General features: G+C 33.6%; 2 protein-coding genes and 1 pseudogene across 2 annotated transcripts; 2 read left to right on the forward strand and 1 right to left on the reverse strand.

Annotated features, from left to right (window-relative positions):
• The first annotated feature begins 2,421 nt into the window (after positions 1 to 2,421).
• LOC120489711 (prostasin) lies at positions 2,422 to 10,283 on the forward strand. Its single transcript, XM_039686741.2, has 10 exons — positions 2,422 to 2,523; positions 6,268 to 6,288; positions 6,395 to 6,557; positions 6,646 to 6,914; positions 8,178 to 8,320; positions 8,425 to 8,653; positions 8,767 to 8,893; positions 8,984 to 9,219; positions 9,311 to 9,417; positions 9,564 to 10,283. Exons 1-10 carry the CDS (start codon positions 2,469 to 2,471, stop codon positions 9,825 to 9,827), a joined length of 1,614 nt encoding a protein of 537 aa, XP_039542675.2. The 5' UTR covers positions 2,422 to 2,468; the 3' UTR covers positions 9,828 to 10,283.
• A 343-nt stretch (positions 10,284 to 10,626) lies between these two features.
• Positions 10,627 to 11,521, reverse strand: LOC120489712 (dual specificity phosphatase 29-like; annotated as a pseudogene).
• Positions 11,522 to 12,054: 533 nt separating this feature from the next.
• On the forward strand, positions 12,055 to 16,763 carry LOC120489031 (uncharacterized). Its single transcript, XM_039685660.2, has 4 exons — positions 12,055 to 12,200; positions 13,312 to 13,422; positions 13,647 to 13,784; positions 15,595 to 16,763. The coding sequence occupies exons 1-4, from the start codon at positions 12,198 to 12,200 to the stop codon at positions 15,679 to 15,681; spliced, it is 339 nt and encodes a 112-aa protein (XP_039541594.1). The 5' UTR covers positions 12,055 to 12,197; the 3' UTR covers positions 15,682 to 16,763.
• The last annotated feature ends 425 nt before the right edge of the window (positions 16,764 to 17,188 follow it).

Here is a 17,188-nt window from a genome sequence, read left to right on the forward strand (position 1 = left end):
AGAGTTGTAACATTTAACAAGTAAGTTATAATTATATTAATTATTTTATAAATCAATAAGATTGCCAGTTGACCAGGGTTCAAAATCAAAGCAAAGGCAATATGGCATGTTAAAAATCTAAGACTTGGTGCTTTGGCCTTGTAAGATAATGTATTGAGAATGAGTTGTGTGAATTTGAACAAATTGATTTAAATTACATACAAAAGTATTTTTTTTTATTTTAAAATGTACAATAAAATATATAATAAATGCTTAAATGTAAAATGTACAATAAAATATATAATAAATGCTTAAATGTTCTTAATTCAATCAAATTGACATCTACAGAAAATAAGTAAGAAAACATGGATGTTTGAATGAACTGTCCACATTTAGTTGCCATACATTGTCATTGAATGCGATGGTTCCTGACATGTTCTTTAAGTGTTTTCTCTTTGATTGCTCAAAGCACAGAAAACCATGAACAACCTGAAAAAAGTCAAATCAGACAGAGCATTTTTACTTTGGATATATACATATATATATATATATATATATATATATATATATATATATATATATATGAAGAGTTCAGATGCAAAAGCCTCTAAGTGCCATTTGAAATTTTCTTCTAGAATGATAATTTTTATCAAGCTTGTATATTTAAGTTCAGTAATTTCACTTAAATGGCAATGATAATTACCTATTAATTGTTATTTAAGTGAAATTACTGAACTTAAATATACAAGTTTGATCAAAATCATCATTAAAGAAGAACTCTTCATATATATATATATATATATATATATATATACATACATACATGTGTATATATATATATATATACATATACACATACTATGCATACATATATATATATATATATTTTTATATATACACACACACACACACATATATATATATATATATATATATATATATATATATGTATACGTTTTGTTCCTCCCTCATATTTAAAAAAATAAAATAAAATATTAATAATGTAAAATAATAATCCCCACATCATTTTGTCCACTACTTTACATTGTGCTTATTTATTTTCCTTTAAACAAAAGGACAATATCTTATTTCTTACTATTGGGAAGGCTATTTTAGTTTTATGTTTTTAAGTCTTTTTACTTTTAGTTTACACTTTTAGTATTGTTTTTTAGAAAGTTAAGTTCCAAATTACAAATTTTTCATGCATGGGACCAATTACACTGTTTTTGCTTTTTGGAAAATGAACAACAATGGATTATACTTAATAAAATAACTTAATGAACAGTAATTAAGAATATATATATATTAAACTTATCTGACAAAATTATTTGGTAAAAAAAAAAAAGAAGCAAAATGGGACAGGTTTTATTTTACTGTCCAAAACGAAATGCACTGAAAACCATAAAGTTCAAAGGAAAAAGCTTACATTCACTACAGCAGAATCGGTTTGTTAATATTTAGTTGGTTCTCTTTTTGCATGTTTTCATAAATTATTGCCCGGTCAAAAATGATTGCACAATTTGGCATGTTTCATTTTGTTATCAAAAATAAAAACAATTGCAATATGCTTGCAATATCTTTAACACCTTTTTAATAATATTTGAATAAAGGACATCACATTTGGCCACTACTGTATAACATAATAATATAATATATACTTTAAGTTTTTAACTAATTAAGCTGAAATTCTATTTTTGCTTATCATTGTTATATAAGAAACCTTTTCGATGAAAGATTCCTTTTCATTGTGCTTGTCATTTTTAGCATTGCACCTTTGTACACATTCAGATCTGACACAACAAAGACCATAAGGCCATTCTAAACACACTCAAAAAACAGTGAAAAGAAAGAAGTGAACACACCTTCTTTTCCACTTTATCTATTGTGATGCAGCATAGTTTGATTGTGACTCAACATGTGATTTTCTTTGAAAACCTGGGAAACTAGTTTCATTGTCAAATACAGTGTGAACTTGTTATTTATGGGGATTTCAAAGCAATGAGGTTTTCATATTGATATATTGATGAATTAAAATGTACTCATGAATTAAAATGTTGTACACGGATATGATATCAATATTATCTTTGGAAAGCTCAAAGGCACTATAATACTAGAAGAATAACTATATAATTATTCAATATAAGAGTAAATACATTATTCAAAATATTGATCAAAAGACAAAGCTTTGATGCTTAAGAAAGTCAAACATTAGCCTACAGGTTTAGATTTGTTTTGAAAATGTATTGTTTTCTAAATCAAGTACTTAAAACATGAACATCAAGATGTCCTTTAAAGCTCATATGCAGGAATGTAGTGTTGAGATTCAAGTTTGTCAATTCTACTAAAAGAATCTTTTAATGCTTGAATGATTTTTGAGAATTGTTGAGGTGTGCCTATAAGGCAACCCGGACTTCACTGAGAAAATGAGGCGTGTATGCGTCAGGACGTAAGCGATATATAAGTTCACGGTCATCATTGATATCAGCAATATGAAGATGTTCTGGAAACTGAGTTTGGTGTTTGTGGTCACTCTCCTAATCAAAGGTAAAGGAATACATCTTAATAGAAATGTTCTTTAGAAATGCTTTCACCTACTCCAGACAAAATAAATACAATAAAAAATTTTTTACAGGTTGAATTACTTATATTTGTTATAATTCTTAATGACTTTTTTTATTAATTATTTTTAATATAGAAAATTTTGCATTGACCAAATACTATAATTATTTATAAAGTTAAGAATACTTTATTTCATGTGGTCCTTAAAATGTGTTTCCAAGTATTTTTTTTTTAAGTATACAGTAATAAAGTACTTACAACTCATTAACAAACTATTAGTTCATTCTTAGTAAATATATAGTCTCTATTGTAGTAATAGGTTATAATAGGCACAAATAGTGAGTTCTTCATTCATTGTCACTGTAATTAACACGAATGAATTATTGTTGTTTAATTAGCTTGTAGTAAAGGAATTGTTAATTGGTTATGGTGTAAACAATTCTCACTTTTTTCAGTGTTCCTTAAAATGTTAACAAATACATTAAACACACACATACATGTTGATATATGTGGTTTATGGGAACTCTCCAAAGGTATAATTACTTAAGGACATTTTCCCAATTTCTATTAAACTATTTTGTTAATAAGTTAACCAAGCGTAGAAAAAAAACATCATCTAACTCAATATCTAACTCTTTACATATGAGCTAATAAAACAATAATAACTGTGTTAATTACAATGACAATCAACAAAGACCTCACTATTTTTATTAGCCATGTTGATATATTAAAAATTTATAGACCATAACAATTAACTAAACTTAATGATTTGTAAGTACTTTATTACTGTATACTTACTGGAAAGTGTTACCAAATACAGTAATTAATAGACAATTTCTAAATTATTCTGTAGAAAATATTCTTGAATAAATAGCTTTTACTTTTACAATATATTTTTTTCCCTTCCAATTCATATCTGAGATCAGTAAACAGATAATATGAGTCTCACATACTATAAGCTACTAGCTTTTATTCATTTCCAGGATATGAATTCTTGATATCAACAATTACATTTTTTGATATCGACAATTTAATTGTTGATATCAATTCTTGATATCAACAATTAAATTTTTGATGTCAACAATTACATTTTTGATATCAAGAATTCAGTTGTTGATATCAACAATTACATTTTTGATATCAAAAATGTAATTCTTGATATGAAAAATGTAATTCTTAATATCAACAATTGTATTTTCACTAGTGAAATGTCACCAGAGGCTGCCATTCAAAACCAATTGTTGATATCAAGAATTGATTTTTTACTAGTTGAAATTCCATTTCACATATCTGAAATACAATATGTTCATTTTTGATATCAATAATTCAATTTTTACTAGTGACAATTTTAATTTCTGATATCATTAATGTAATTGTTACTAGTAAGAAAGCCATTTTAGATATCTGAAATAATATTGATATCAGAAATACATTTTCAGATATCAAAAATTATAATTTTTACTAGTAACAATTGAATTGTTGATATCAGGAATAGACATTTCAACTAGTGACAATTTAATTATTGATATCAGGAATTCACATTTTTACTAGTAAATGCAATTATTGATATCAAAAATTATATTTCTACTAGTAAAAAATCAATTCTTGATCTCAACAATTCATTTTGAATGACAGCCTATGGTGAAATTTCACTAGTGAAAATACAATTACAGATAATTAAATTGTTGATATCAAGAATGTAATCGTTGATCTCAAGAATTCATATCCAGGAAATTAATAAAAGCTAAAACGGATTGCCATACTACTTCATATCACGTTGTTTATAGTTTCTGTCTTAGTTTTCAGTCTAAACAAGACAGTCTTAGTGTATGTTTACATAACAACGTTCTAAACACAGAAAAGGTTTTCCTTTTGTTTTGTTTTTTTCACACTCTGTTACAAACTTCTCTGAGATACAAAGGTTGAGTTCCAAATGCAGCTTTATTTGAGTAATCCAGAATTGTAATCTAAACGGTCAAGCACAGGAAGGCAGTCCAAACAAACAAACAAACAAACAAACAAACAAACAGGGGTCAAAGGCAAAAAGGGAATCCTAGAAACAGGCTAAAATCCAAGAACCAAGAGACCTGCGAGAATGCTCAGAGATGCAGTGTGAACAGCTAACAAAACCTTGCAGTGAATGACAGATTGAAGTTTGCAAGGCTATAAGGAACAGCTGATGACGATCATGGTTGATTAATCTAGGCAGTGGGTTATGGGTAATATAGTCCGAGATGATGTGGCAATAGTGGTGGAGTGCCCTCTGGTGGCTCTCAAGGGTACTCCAACTGTTAATCGTGACATACAGACAGAGTGTTGTCAAAACATTCCCCATTCACACGGATCCACGGAAATGATTAAAAACGCTGCATTATTCATGCCAGGCCAGTAGTTGGCAAAGTCGCTTTGCAAAGAAACACTAGTATGCGCCTATTGACTGAACACGTAATACGCATGCCGTCACCATTTTCAAAATTTGTGAAAATGGTGTTTTTGTAGTTTACAAGGAGATGATAACGATATCATCCTCAATACTTGCACTTTAAATCACATTTTCAAAAGCTTGCATTTCCAGCCCCCCAAAACGCTGTTGTCGTGTAAATCAACAATCAAAATGAAAAAAAGTTTTACGTTAGTTTAAAATTTTCATTTTCACCATTTACCTTAGTTCTAGTCATTCATTTGCTGTCATGAGCCGTTTCTCAATATGTGTTTTTGTCTGTACAACGTCATCGGTCGCTGCCCAAGATCTATTCCAATTCAAAGTTCACATGGCCAGTACAGTTCAAATCCCCGGATGTGTTCTTGATCCGCCCCTTTTATCAAGGATGCATCGAGAGGTGACTTGTGTGGACTTGAGTCATCCAGGTATCCCAGAATGCATCTTGTACCTACCACCCGCGTAATTTAAAAATACTACTGTCATTGTGTCACGAAATGTAGCTTTAAGACTCTAATGTCTCTGTAGTGGTTAAACTTGAGAAATAATTTGTCTTGTGTATCTAACTGGCGATCTTTGGTCTGATGAATCTATAATTTGTTGCGTCACATCGCTTTGGAAAGTTTCGCAACTTTATATATTTAGGCTATTCAACTTTACCGCTGTATAGCCCATTTTAAATGTTAACGAAAGGAGGCAGGGTTATGTTTTATAGTTTGTTTTATATATATATATATATATATATACAGTATATATATATATATTTGCACTTGCGTCCTCCCATCAGGAATTTGACAGGAGTTGGATGCTGCGTCCCATATCGCAAAGGCTACTCTCCGTCCTAAATTGTATTCGAAAATAGAATTAGTACATCCCAAATCGTAAAATGTTGAAATAAGTGTTCCAACGAAACCCGGATGGTCAACTATATCCGATCAAAATATATATCCGAAGTGCAGATCGATGCACACTCTAACGGCTGATATTGCCCACAACCCATCGCGCGTTGGACGAGAATTCGATTAGAACTTCAAACACAAATGAAAAGGTGTTAAAATATGTAGGATGTGTGAGATAAAGGGGTTTAAGTGATTAACTATCAGTATCTAACCTGTTCTTCATTCCATTAATTATCATCCTCTGTGTATTTAAGCCATTAGTCTTGCTCAGTTCATTGTCGTGTGTTAACATTATGCGTGCTGTAATCTTGCTCTCTGTTTATATTAAATGTCATTTATTCATTTTTTTATTATCGGTTTTAATAACTGGTCTTGTTTCAATTTCTCTAGGGTATGACTGCCAGCCTCCGGGTAAATAATTTCTCATAACATAATAATAAAATGTATTAAGCGACATATTAACTTTTTTCCTGAGAGCGTCAGAATGAAGTTCCTTTATCTCTCTTCTTGTTTGAAGCGTGTGGCAGAGCCCCCCTCAACACAAAGATCGTGGGGGGAGTTAATGCGTCCGATGGCACTTGGCCATGGCAGGTCAGCCTTCACGCGTATGGAAGTCATTTCTGTGGTGGATCACTAATCAACAATCAATGGGTTCTGTCAGCAGCTCACTGCTTTCCAGGGTAACCAACACAAAGATCTTCAATAACATGTTTGCTTCTCCTTGATGAATATCATGATTGTAATCACTTGGTCATGTCCTCCTTGCAGGACTAGTGCTGCAAGCATTACTGTGTACCTGGGGCGACTGTCTCAAGAACTACCCAATCCAAACGAGGTGGCCAGAAACGTCTCTCAAATCATAGTTCATCCAGACTATGGCAATGGACAATCTGAAAACAATGACATGGCTCTGTTGCAACTCTCCTCACCTGTGAATTTCACTAATTACATCGGACCGGTCTGTCTGGCTGCAGAGGGAAGCACTTTCAACAGTGACATGATGTGGGTCACAGGTTGGGGAACCATTGATTCAGGAGGTAAGAATCAAGGCAATTTTTTTTTATGTTCACCACTCTGTGCTCCAAGATGCTCGATGCCCTTCACCAGGGGCGTTCCTCTAAAATATACCATGTGTATATTATGGAGGCCAGCTAGCGAGAGCTGTGTAGACCTCACTTGATCTCAAGAGGTGCACTATAGTGACTGAAACTAGAGACTGCATGTTTTTGATGAAAACATTCCAGGATTTTTCTCCATATCATGGACTTTACTGGGAACCAAACGGTTCGAGGTCCAAAAGACACTTTCCTGCAAACTGTTCAAAGGGCTTTAAACGATTCCAGACAATAAATAAGGGTCTTATCAAGCGATCGGTCATTTAATAAAAAAAAAAGTTGAAGGTTTAGAAGCTCAAATGGTCACCTTGCTCTGTTCTGTGATGCGTGTTCAAAATGACATGAAAAAAGATTTGTTCATTTTGATAAATGAGTTCGAACAGGAGAGTCACAAACGTGCACCACAGAACAAAGCCAGGCGATTATTTGAGCTTATAAAAACTTAAACTTAAACTTTGGGTTTTTTCTTTTGTTTTTTTTTATTTGAGCTATCGTTTTGCTTGATAAGACGCTTATTCATCGTCTAGAATCGTTTAAAGCCCTTTTAAGCTGCACTGAAACTCTCATTTGGACTTTGAACCGTTTGGTTCCCATTGAATCCATTATATGGAGAAAAATCCTGGAATGTTTTCATCAAAAACCTTAATTTCTTTTTCTTTTTTTCTTAAATTTTCTTAATTTCTTCACTTTAAAAAAAAAGTGAACTACTCCATTAAGAGTTATTAATGAGGCTAATCTCATTAAGTAATTATTCATTACTCATTAAGTAATAATTCATTTATTATTGAATAAGGAATAATCTCCTAAATTTGGTATTACTTACTGATTAGTTAAGCTAGTTTCTATAGTAGTGAAAAGTAGTACCTGCATTACTTCCTTATTACTTCCTTACATAGTTATAACGGACCGTTATTATAAAGTGTTACCGCTTGAGCTTCTGTTTACAACTGATGTGTGAGTTCATTAATGTTTAATGTAAATATGTGAATGAAAGTCTTACGGGTTTGGAACTGCATGAAGGTGAGTAATTAATAACATAATTTCCATTTTGAGTGAGCTATTCCTTTAATGCTAGGTGTAAATAGGGTCAATGTGATGTAAGAAATCGATTCTGTTTCTAAAGATCAGTATATTACTCAATCATCTCAGCTTGTGTGTTACTGATGAGTTTTTTCTGTTTCCCAGTATCCCTTCCTTCACCTCAAATCCTTCAGGAGGTGGATGTGCCCCTGGTTGGAAATAGTAAATGTAACTGTCTTTATGGTGGATCAATAACAGACAACATGATGTGTGCTGGAACGCCGGAAGGTGGAAAAGATTCCTGCCAGGTATCAACATAGCTTGTTTAGTATATGTTTAGCATAGCAACATAGTCTACATTAGAAATAATAAATATCTGAGAGAGAGATATTAATACTTTGTCATTGTACAGGGTGACTCTGGAGGTCCAATGGTCATCAAACAGGGCTCTACATGGATCCAGGCTGGCGTTGTGAGTTTTGGCAGAGGTTGTGCTCTGTCTGAATTTCCTGGTGTGTATGCCAGAGTTTCTCAGTACCAGCAGTGGATCAGAGACCAAATCGGACCGAACAGAGCTGGTTTTGTCCCTTTTAACTCCACCACTCCTCCTCAAGACGAGATTGTAAACTGCCCTACTACACGTAAGTTTGTTAACGTCACCATGATAAAGCAAAATTATATTATTGAAATTAGAGTTTACTTGCACTTTCCCGTTAACTCTCATTTACCCTTTCTCTCTCTCTTTTCTCTCCAGCGACAGTGTGCGGAGGTGAAGGTTCATGGCCATGGATGGCAACTCTAGCTGATAACGGTTACCCTATGTGTGTAGGAACTTTGGTTTCTGACCGATTCGTCATGACCTCTGCTAGCTGCTTTTCCAGGTAATCAAAACAGGAAAACTTAATTTCATTTGAAATCAGTGACCTAAACATAGTTGACATAGACCCTGACATCAATATCTCATTCTTCAGATCCATGGGTACGGATGGATGGACAGTGAGCTTCAGTGTTGTCCAGTGGGACTGTTCCAGCTACGCCATGTCGGCTGACGTGACAAATGTCTTTTTCGAAGATATTTTCGGCAATGGTGTAGCACTTGTGGAACTGTCTAATCCATTTTATTACACTCCCAATGTTCCGGTTGACATGGATCATTCAAGCTTTTGGCCTGGGACTCAATGTTCAGTAGTTCATTTGAATTCAGGATGTGAGTTTATATAACCACTTATGCAGATTTTTATCTTAGTAAATTCAATGACATTTCAAGAATTTCCCATTCATTTTTCTTTCTTCCTAAGGGGGACAATCTTTTCAGGAAGTCCAGACCACCATTGTAAACTGCGATCCTTCAGACACCTCGGTGATCAACATCTGCACAGAGCAACTGCCTTTAAGCTTTCAGCAGGTATCTGCAGGCTTGTGTTTTGATTTTCCAGACTGAAACACGTTTGAGATACTACATATCACCATGTCCAATTGTAATGTTTCCTGGCTATGTTCCATTGAGTGTTTAGTATAAAGTTAGTAACGGTCTTTTTTACTCTCATTCAGAATGAGAACGGCGTCCCCCTGCTGTGTAGAATGAATGACATGTGGGTCCAGGTTGGTCTTTTGTCCGTTAACCCTGGGAGCGACATGAACTCACACTCCTCCAACAGCACAGTCTTCATCAGGACCTCTCCCTTCGCCGACTTCCTGACTAACACTATCAGAGAATACCCATCTATTTGGGGTGGGGTGGAGTCATTCTCACCCCTCTCTCTCACCTGCATCCTGCTGCTCTCTTTCCCAGCAGTCCTCCTGGCCATTTATTAAAGCTGTTATCTGTCACTTTTATCACTGAATCAACTAACATTATAGGGGAATCTATAGGTTATTTGCTACTTTTAAAATGCTAATAAGTTTTTTTAAAAATCCTGAATTTGAATAAAGTAATTAAGGTGGAACTTTGAACAGTGTATATTCCAAATAAAACTAACTAAGAGTGTATTAACATTTAAATAAATTTAAGCTATGAAAATCTGTCTGAACGAACACATGCATTTACATTTTACATAAACCTTAAGGATGAGTGGTATACATATTCACACACATATGTTTACACAAATACACATGCTTATAAATTAAGAAGACAATTTACCTAGAGCTGATTACATAGTACTGAAACCTTAAGAGAACCCTCTGGAATTTCCCATGGGTTTTAGAACAATGTTTTCAGATTTATGATTATATAAGGTCTGTGGCTAACATAAAATAAAGAGTTACATTTTATCAATGTGTTATTTTATTAATATATAGTCACACCTCTGTTATATATATATATATATATATATATATATATATATATATATATATATATATATATATATTACCAACATGATATAAAGAAGTGCTGTATTACCAATATGATATCAAGTAATGCTGTTTATTTAAAGACACAGATAAACTACATTATTAAAAATACTAGAAAGAGTTTTACAATGCAATGCCAAAAGAACACAATTAACTTTTTAAAACTACTTTTAAATACTTTTTGTTTATCTCACAATTCTGAGAAAAGAAATCTAAAGCATCAATTTAAGTATTGAGAATCACCCCATTTATTTTATTTAATTCACACAATCCATTTGAATATATTTGACATGAATTTGGCAGCTGACAAGAGGTATTTGTTGATTTTCAAACAGCGTGTTGTAGGCAAACCACAATAAGTGATGTTCGTGCCTCTGTAGTAGACTCGCAACCGTATAAACCGTTTTTTAACCGTCTTTCTCCCGTGGGACTCCCAATTAGACCCTCAGCTTCTTCTTCATGGCAGCAGCATTGAGGATACCCAGCTCCTTCAGTCTCATTCGGTCCCTTGCTATCTCTCTGCACAAGAACACAACAGCCAAGATTAGTCTTTAAAGAGGATTTATAATGTAGAAATATTGACTCAAGTTCATTCTGCATAAACTATTAATCACATGGTTCATATTAGTCTAAATGGGTTGTAGACTTACTCATTTCCAATGAAGATGTTGTTCCAGACCTCAGGTTTCTGGGGGAGTGTACAGGCCTTCACATAATCCAAGTTTGTGAAACAGGTTTTTTCCTTCATCTCAGAAATACTTGGAACCAGGATACAGGATTCATCTGAACAAACCAGATCCAATTCAGCTTCCATGCTAACCTGATCGATACCACTTCTTCTTCCTGAAGGACCTGCTGAGTCGGTCAAATCAGACTCTTCGGGTCTGAGATGGCATCATTGATTTGAACCTCATGACCTTCTGAGGGCACTGGTTCAGAAGAGTTTGGACCTGGGACACTCGAGTACTCTGGATCAACCAGATCCAATTCAGGTTCCTGCTCAGAAACACTTGGAACTGGGACACTTGATTGAACGATAGCTATCGACAACCAGAACCTTGTTTATAGGTGTTGGCTCAGGAATGCCTGGGTCACACAATGGCTCTGGAACAGCAAAAAGCATTCGATAGAATCCATAAATTTTCTTCATCAGCCAAACTTTCTAAAAAACAAAAAAAGAATATGTTATCAGAAACATCTCAAACCACAGATTAGATATAAATAATTAGCTTGATTTGAAAAACATTTGTTTGCATCTCATTGTTAATTTATTGCCTACTTGACACGCTTGCCATTGTACTACTTTTTTAGGTGGTGACTTGTTGTAATTATTTGTTTATTTTAGTACACTTCACCAAAAAAACACACTACAAATTAAGTGTAAAACCCAGTAAACCTTGAGATTATAACTTGTGACATTATAACAAAATATATGGACATAAGAACATGCATACAACTAAATTAATTACCGATCTCTTTAAAGTATTACTCTATTGTAGGTTCATGCTCGGCCAGATTCGCATTTTAATATTATAATATTTTTTTACAGTCTATGGTTAATATTCAATAATGTATAGCACATACGTCTGCATGCATTGCATTATTCGTTTCCATTCCACTGACGGACTTTTTATGATGTTTTCAATATGGATTAAGTTTGGTCCTTCCATGTCGCCGTACACTCATAGGAAGTTGTTTCGCGGTTGCTAGGACAATATTGGATCAGCAGCTTCGCTCTAGAAAAATGTGCAATACGAGTAAACATCTGGTTGAATTAAATTAAAGAAAACCCCGAAAACCCTGTTCAACTGGGAATGCAGCAGGGACGTTATAATGGTATGTAAGATCGTTTTGTGTTTTGTGCTACGTCATTTAAATTAAGAACTGTTTGTTGGACACCAAAATGTGTAGCAGCTAACGTTAAATGCATCTAAAGTTAACATTACAGCAGCTTCGTCTTCAAGCGTTCAAGCTACTAACTTTTTTTCCCTTACAAATTAAGTTTTAGTGTTTTAAGTTTTTTCTTTAACCATACTGCGCACTACCTTTTTAATAATAATAATAATAATAAGACGAAGAAAAGATCATGTATATTTAAATGCACACTAATTTACACACGAATTAATTTATCATTTATTTAATAGGTGTTCCGTCAGAATTTGATTCAGATTGTTTTTTTGTTTTTTTTGGTAAAGTTATTCTGATAGAAGTCCGAGCTTTCAGACTCAAGCAAACTTGCACATAGTTCCTCAACAGTTGTTACTATCAATTCAAGTCCCCTTTGTTTTCCTCTTGTCTTGTTTCAAAGCAGCTTTACAGTGATAAACAGGATAACGATCAATGATTCCATGATGCAAACAGAATTCAATTCCGATGTAAAGCAGCTCCATAAACGCAAACAGTCGTTCCGCTGAAGAATAATATGCCCAAATATTATCAGTCATACTTTGAATATGCTTCACATATTGTGTATTTGCTTTATGATTTTTTACTGTCTTTCTGCATTGTCTAGACAATGTTACAGTTCTGTGGCAAGGGTTTAAATGTTTGCACAATGTTTGCAACTGCATTATCTCTTGTTCTGGACTGGGCAAATGCCCATTGTCCATATAATTGTTCGTGTGAAATGTCTGAGCACGGGAAAGACTTGCTTGCTTATTTAAATTAACCATAATATTATTAAAAAAAGTAAATGTTTCACTTTTTTAAAAATCTATTTCATTGGGATTTTAAAAAGAAAAACCTAAAAAATAAAAATAAAAAAAATCTTTCTTGTACAACAAAATAATAGCCTGGCTTTTAAAGATATTATTTATTTATTGTAAAAACAAAATAAATGACTAATCTCAAAAAGTGCTACTACTTATTACATAAAAATGGCGATTTTCCATAAGCTGTAGTAGTGATGTCTAATGAAATCAAGTGCTGTTGCCTTCGACTCTGTCAGGCTGTTCCTGTGTGGGCTCTCTCTCTCCCGCTGCCTGCCATCATCATGATCTCTGTGGGACTCTATATGATGGTCCTTGGGGCTGTGCTGTGGTGTCACCACTGTCTCAAGGTACATCATCAGTTCCTCTTTCTGAAGAAAATTCATGAAATGTTACTGTAAGCCGAATTGCAATCTACTTGAGTAAATATTAATGGCTTTTGCTATACACTAAGTCCAGTAAGTAGACAATTTTCACAGTTGCCTTGCTCTGAATCTCTCATCCTGCTGTTTTCAGTTGTCTTTTTTGAGTAATTTTGGCAGTGTGGATCACACTTGTCTCTCTCTCTTCACAGGCCAAGTGTGATCCACAGTGTTCAGATTGCTGTGCAGGTTTCTCTCCTTGCGAGTACTGTTTAGTGTGTGCCCAGACATGTGACTGTCGTCCACCCTCTCTGCGATCCTGCCTGGACTACTCCTGTCCCTCCCCTAATGTAAGTCATAAGTCGCCAATTTCTTTTATTTTTAAGCTGGAAGCGCACATTGTTTTTGCCACAATTTTGCAACCTTAGACAAATCGTAAAATATGTTTTTTTCTTTAGTTTTTGATTGTTTAGGGTTAGATGCTCTCCGAAGTCCAATTAAATGCCTTGGTAACACTTTATAATAAAACTCTGATTTGTTAACATAAGTTAACACATTAGTTAACAATAAGTAACTTGGAGCAATATAATTATAAAGCATTTACTAACCTTTTTTAATGTTATGTATTAAAAAATACATTATTTGTTTATTTTAGTGCATTAAATACTGTAAAGTTCTGTCTTGAATCTGAAGATGGCGCAGGCTAATAGGTCTTTAATCCGATCTGCTTACATCAATCTCTATAAAGCACCGCTGATTAGTTCCTTCTATATCAGTAGCCAATCATCTCACATGCTCAACCTTCAAAGACTTGGTTAGCATTTTTCTTAAAGGGATACTCCACCATTTTTTTTCCATATTAAACTATATTATTCCCTTAACTAAGACATGTCGATGCATACCTCTCTCATCTCAGTCCGTGCACTAAATCGCTCTGTCTTGTGGTGAAGCTTAATGCGGTGACACAAAATAAAATGTTTTGCTTTTCTAAGTGTGTAAAATGGATAACTATAATGTATGGCGGAATACCACAGCAAGTGCTTGTGAGCACTTCGACTCAGCGCATATATATATATATATATATATATATATATATATGGACTCGATGCAGTAATATCATCCTGAAAAATCCTCTTCTCCCTCTCCGGAGTGATGATATTACTGTGCCGAGTCGAAGTTGTCTGAATGGGCAGGTTCCCACCAAAATATTAATCCAAACATAGACCTTTACATTGAATTAATAATAAAATATTTTTGTTCGGATATTCTTGACTATTTTAAGTTGTAAAGTGAGCAGAATTTATTAAAATGAAGCGCATGGATTCGGCAGGCGTGTATTCATGATCAAGCGAGGCAGTCGGTGTCATGAGAAATCGAGTCTCCCCTCAGGAATTGGTTCACCCTTAGCACACAGGTGGTAATGCCTGATCAAAAGTTATCGCAATCTCTTGACTAATTATAATCTATTAAACTATTGTTTGATGCTTATTGCATGAAGTGCACAAACAACATATTTGAAATATAAAATGAATGCCTATGTATTGCATAATAAAACAAACACAACCATGCTTAACAATGTATTTTTTTATAAGGATAAGTATTGTTGCCACATACTATGTTCTGTATAAGTAACTGTATATTAATTTTACAATAATTGTAATATTTTTTTTATATGGTGTCTCTTTTCTTCTATATGCCGATGATACCCATATACTTACAGCACAACAACAAATATTCTCTTCAGCCACTCTTAGATTGCCTAAATGAATTTGAGCATTTTTTCCTAAATGAAAATAAATCTGAAATTATTTAGTTTGCCTCTAAGAAAAACAGTATTTTCGCTTTCTCGCTCTATATAATACACAAAACCCCATTCGGACACAATATGTGTTTTTCGTTTGTCTGTCAATCATCATTAAAGCTGAATAACGCAAGGACAATTCTGAATTCTGTCAAATGTGTGTCTGATGTGTTCATCGATTAGGATATAAAGTTTACAAAATGTTTATCATAAACTAGCGCTAAGACCCAGAATCTGCCTAACCTAAATTTACGGTCAGGTGCCCCCACCTCTATAAATATGAACAGAAGTGGTATAAACTGCCTCATGCTGTCAGTCAGCAGGCTTTTCTTGTTCATCATCATTTCTTCTTATTGCAGTGTGCGATGTGGGATTGTGCTTGTACCTGTCAACCACCAGAGTGTGACTCCATCAACTGCTTCTGCTTTGAGATCAAGTTTAAGTAGAGACCCACCTCACTTTAAAAGATGCCTTTAAATACCAACTCCAAGTGACACTCAAGTATGTTTTAAGATGGCCAGAGAAACTGTGATTCATTCTTTGGTTGTTCTGTAATGTTTGTATCATTTGGGAGACATTACAGCATCCTTCCTATTTACAGTCATTGATTTAACCAAAAATGAACCTTTATAACATCGGTTCTGAAAGATTTAGATGCACATGTATTGAGATTGAGAATATACATTGTTTAGTTGAGTCATGTATGGATGAAGTGAGCAAGATTAATAAATGATTAATAAAACATAATATACACTGTATGCACAGTACACACTATTGTACTATAATGGTTATTGGACATATTTAAGTCATAGTGTGATGACTTAAGTTTGATTTTCAAACTGCTGTAATTCCTGAAATACACAATCACTAAAGAACAATAGAAGACTGAAGCTAAGGTTAAGGCTTTAAGCTGTGCCATGGATTTTTAAAGCATGCCGTTTTATGACACAATTTCGCACAAAAGGTCATATTTATAAACTTTCTTCTTTTCTAGTTTCCTAGTCAGCAATAATGAATTATGCTTTGTGTAGCGAATGTGATATGATATGATATATATGATGGACATTTTCCTTCAGTTATGAGCCATACAAAGTGAAGAGAGGAAACTATAAACTACACATGCTGTTAAATATATCTCTTTCTGACACAGATGTCTTGTGTGGACTGTATATAAGATGCATGTTCATATAGCCCTGATTTACCAATTTTAGATGGTAATAATTTTTGTGATACATACTGTAATACTGTACAAAAGTAATAAAAGCTAGTTCTAATGTTTACTAATGTAAGTGTTTCCTGGACATCATCCTGTGAAATATGTGTGCATATTGTATTGTGTGAAATATGTCACAGTTATGTATGTGGCAGTTTTTTGTATACAGAGTAAACTTGCTGTGACTGCTGTGTCACTTCTCTCTGTTTTCAGGCAAAATTTAAGTTGAAATTAGTTTTTTTATATCAATTTTTTATATAAATATGTGCTATTTTTGTAACTGTGTGGTTTTAAAATGAATTAAAGTTTTTCTTTCTTGCAAAAGGCTTTGTTCACAGTAGTATTATTATCTATCGAGCATTGGTGGTAAAATATTAAATAATTCACTTTTATATTCATTGTTTGATTGTCTTAGATTTTCTGGTGGCTTCATTTGTTTTCATGCATTTGCAAAAAAAAATAATTCTAGTTTCTACATTTTTCTATAAAGGTTTTCTATTTTTTCTATACCTTTGTGAATTGGTCATGTAGCTGTTGCTGATTATAGGGAATATGTAGAGAAGACATTTAAAAGATGAAAGGTCATGACAGAAGATCTGATGTAAGTAAATCCCTTTTCTGATGACAGTTATCTCGTGGGCTCAGGAGATTTGCATGGAGTAATATTAAAAAGCATCATGCAGAAGATTCGATCGGGTTATTGCAGTCATCTATAGACCACCAACTCCCTTTTCATCATT

Source organism: Pimephales promelas, chromosome 3 (assembly GCF_988280905.1).
Source record: "Pimephales promelas chromosome 3, fPimPro1.hap1.1, whole genome shotgun sequence".
Lineage (NCBI taxonomy): Eukaryota > Metazoa > Chordata > Actinopteri > Cypriniformes > Leuciscidae > Pimephales > Pimephales promelas.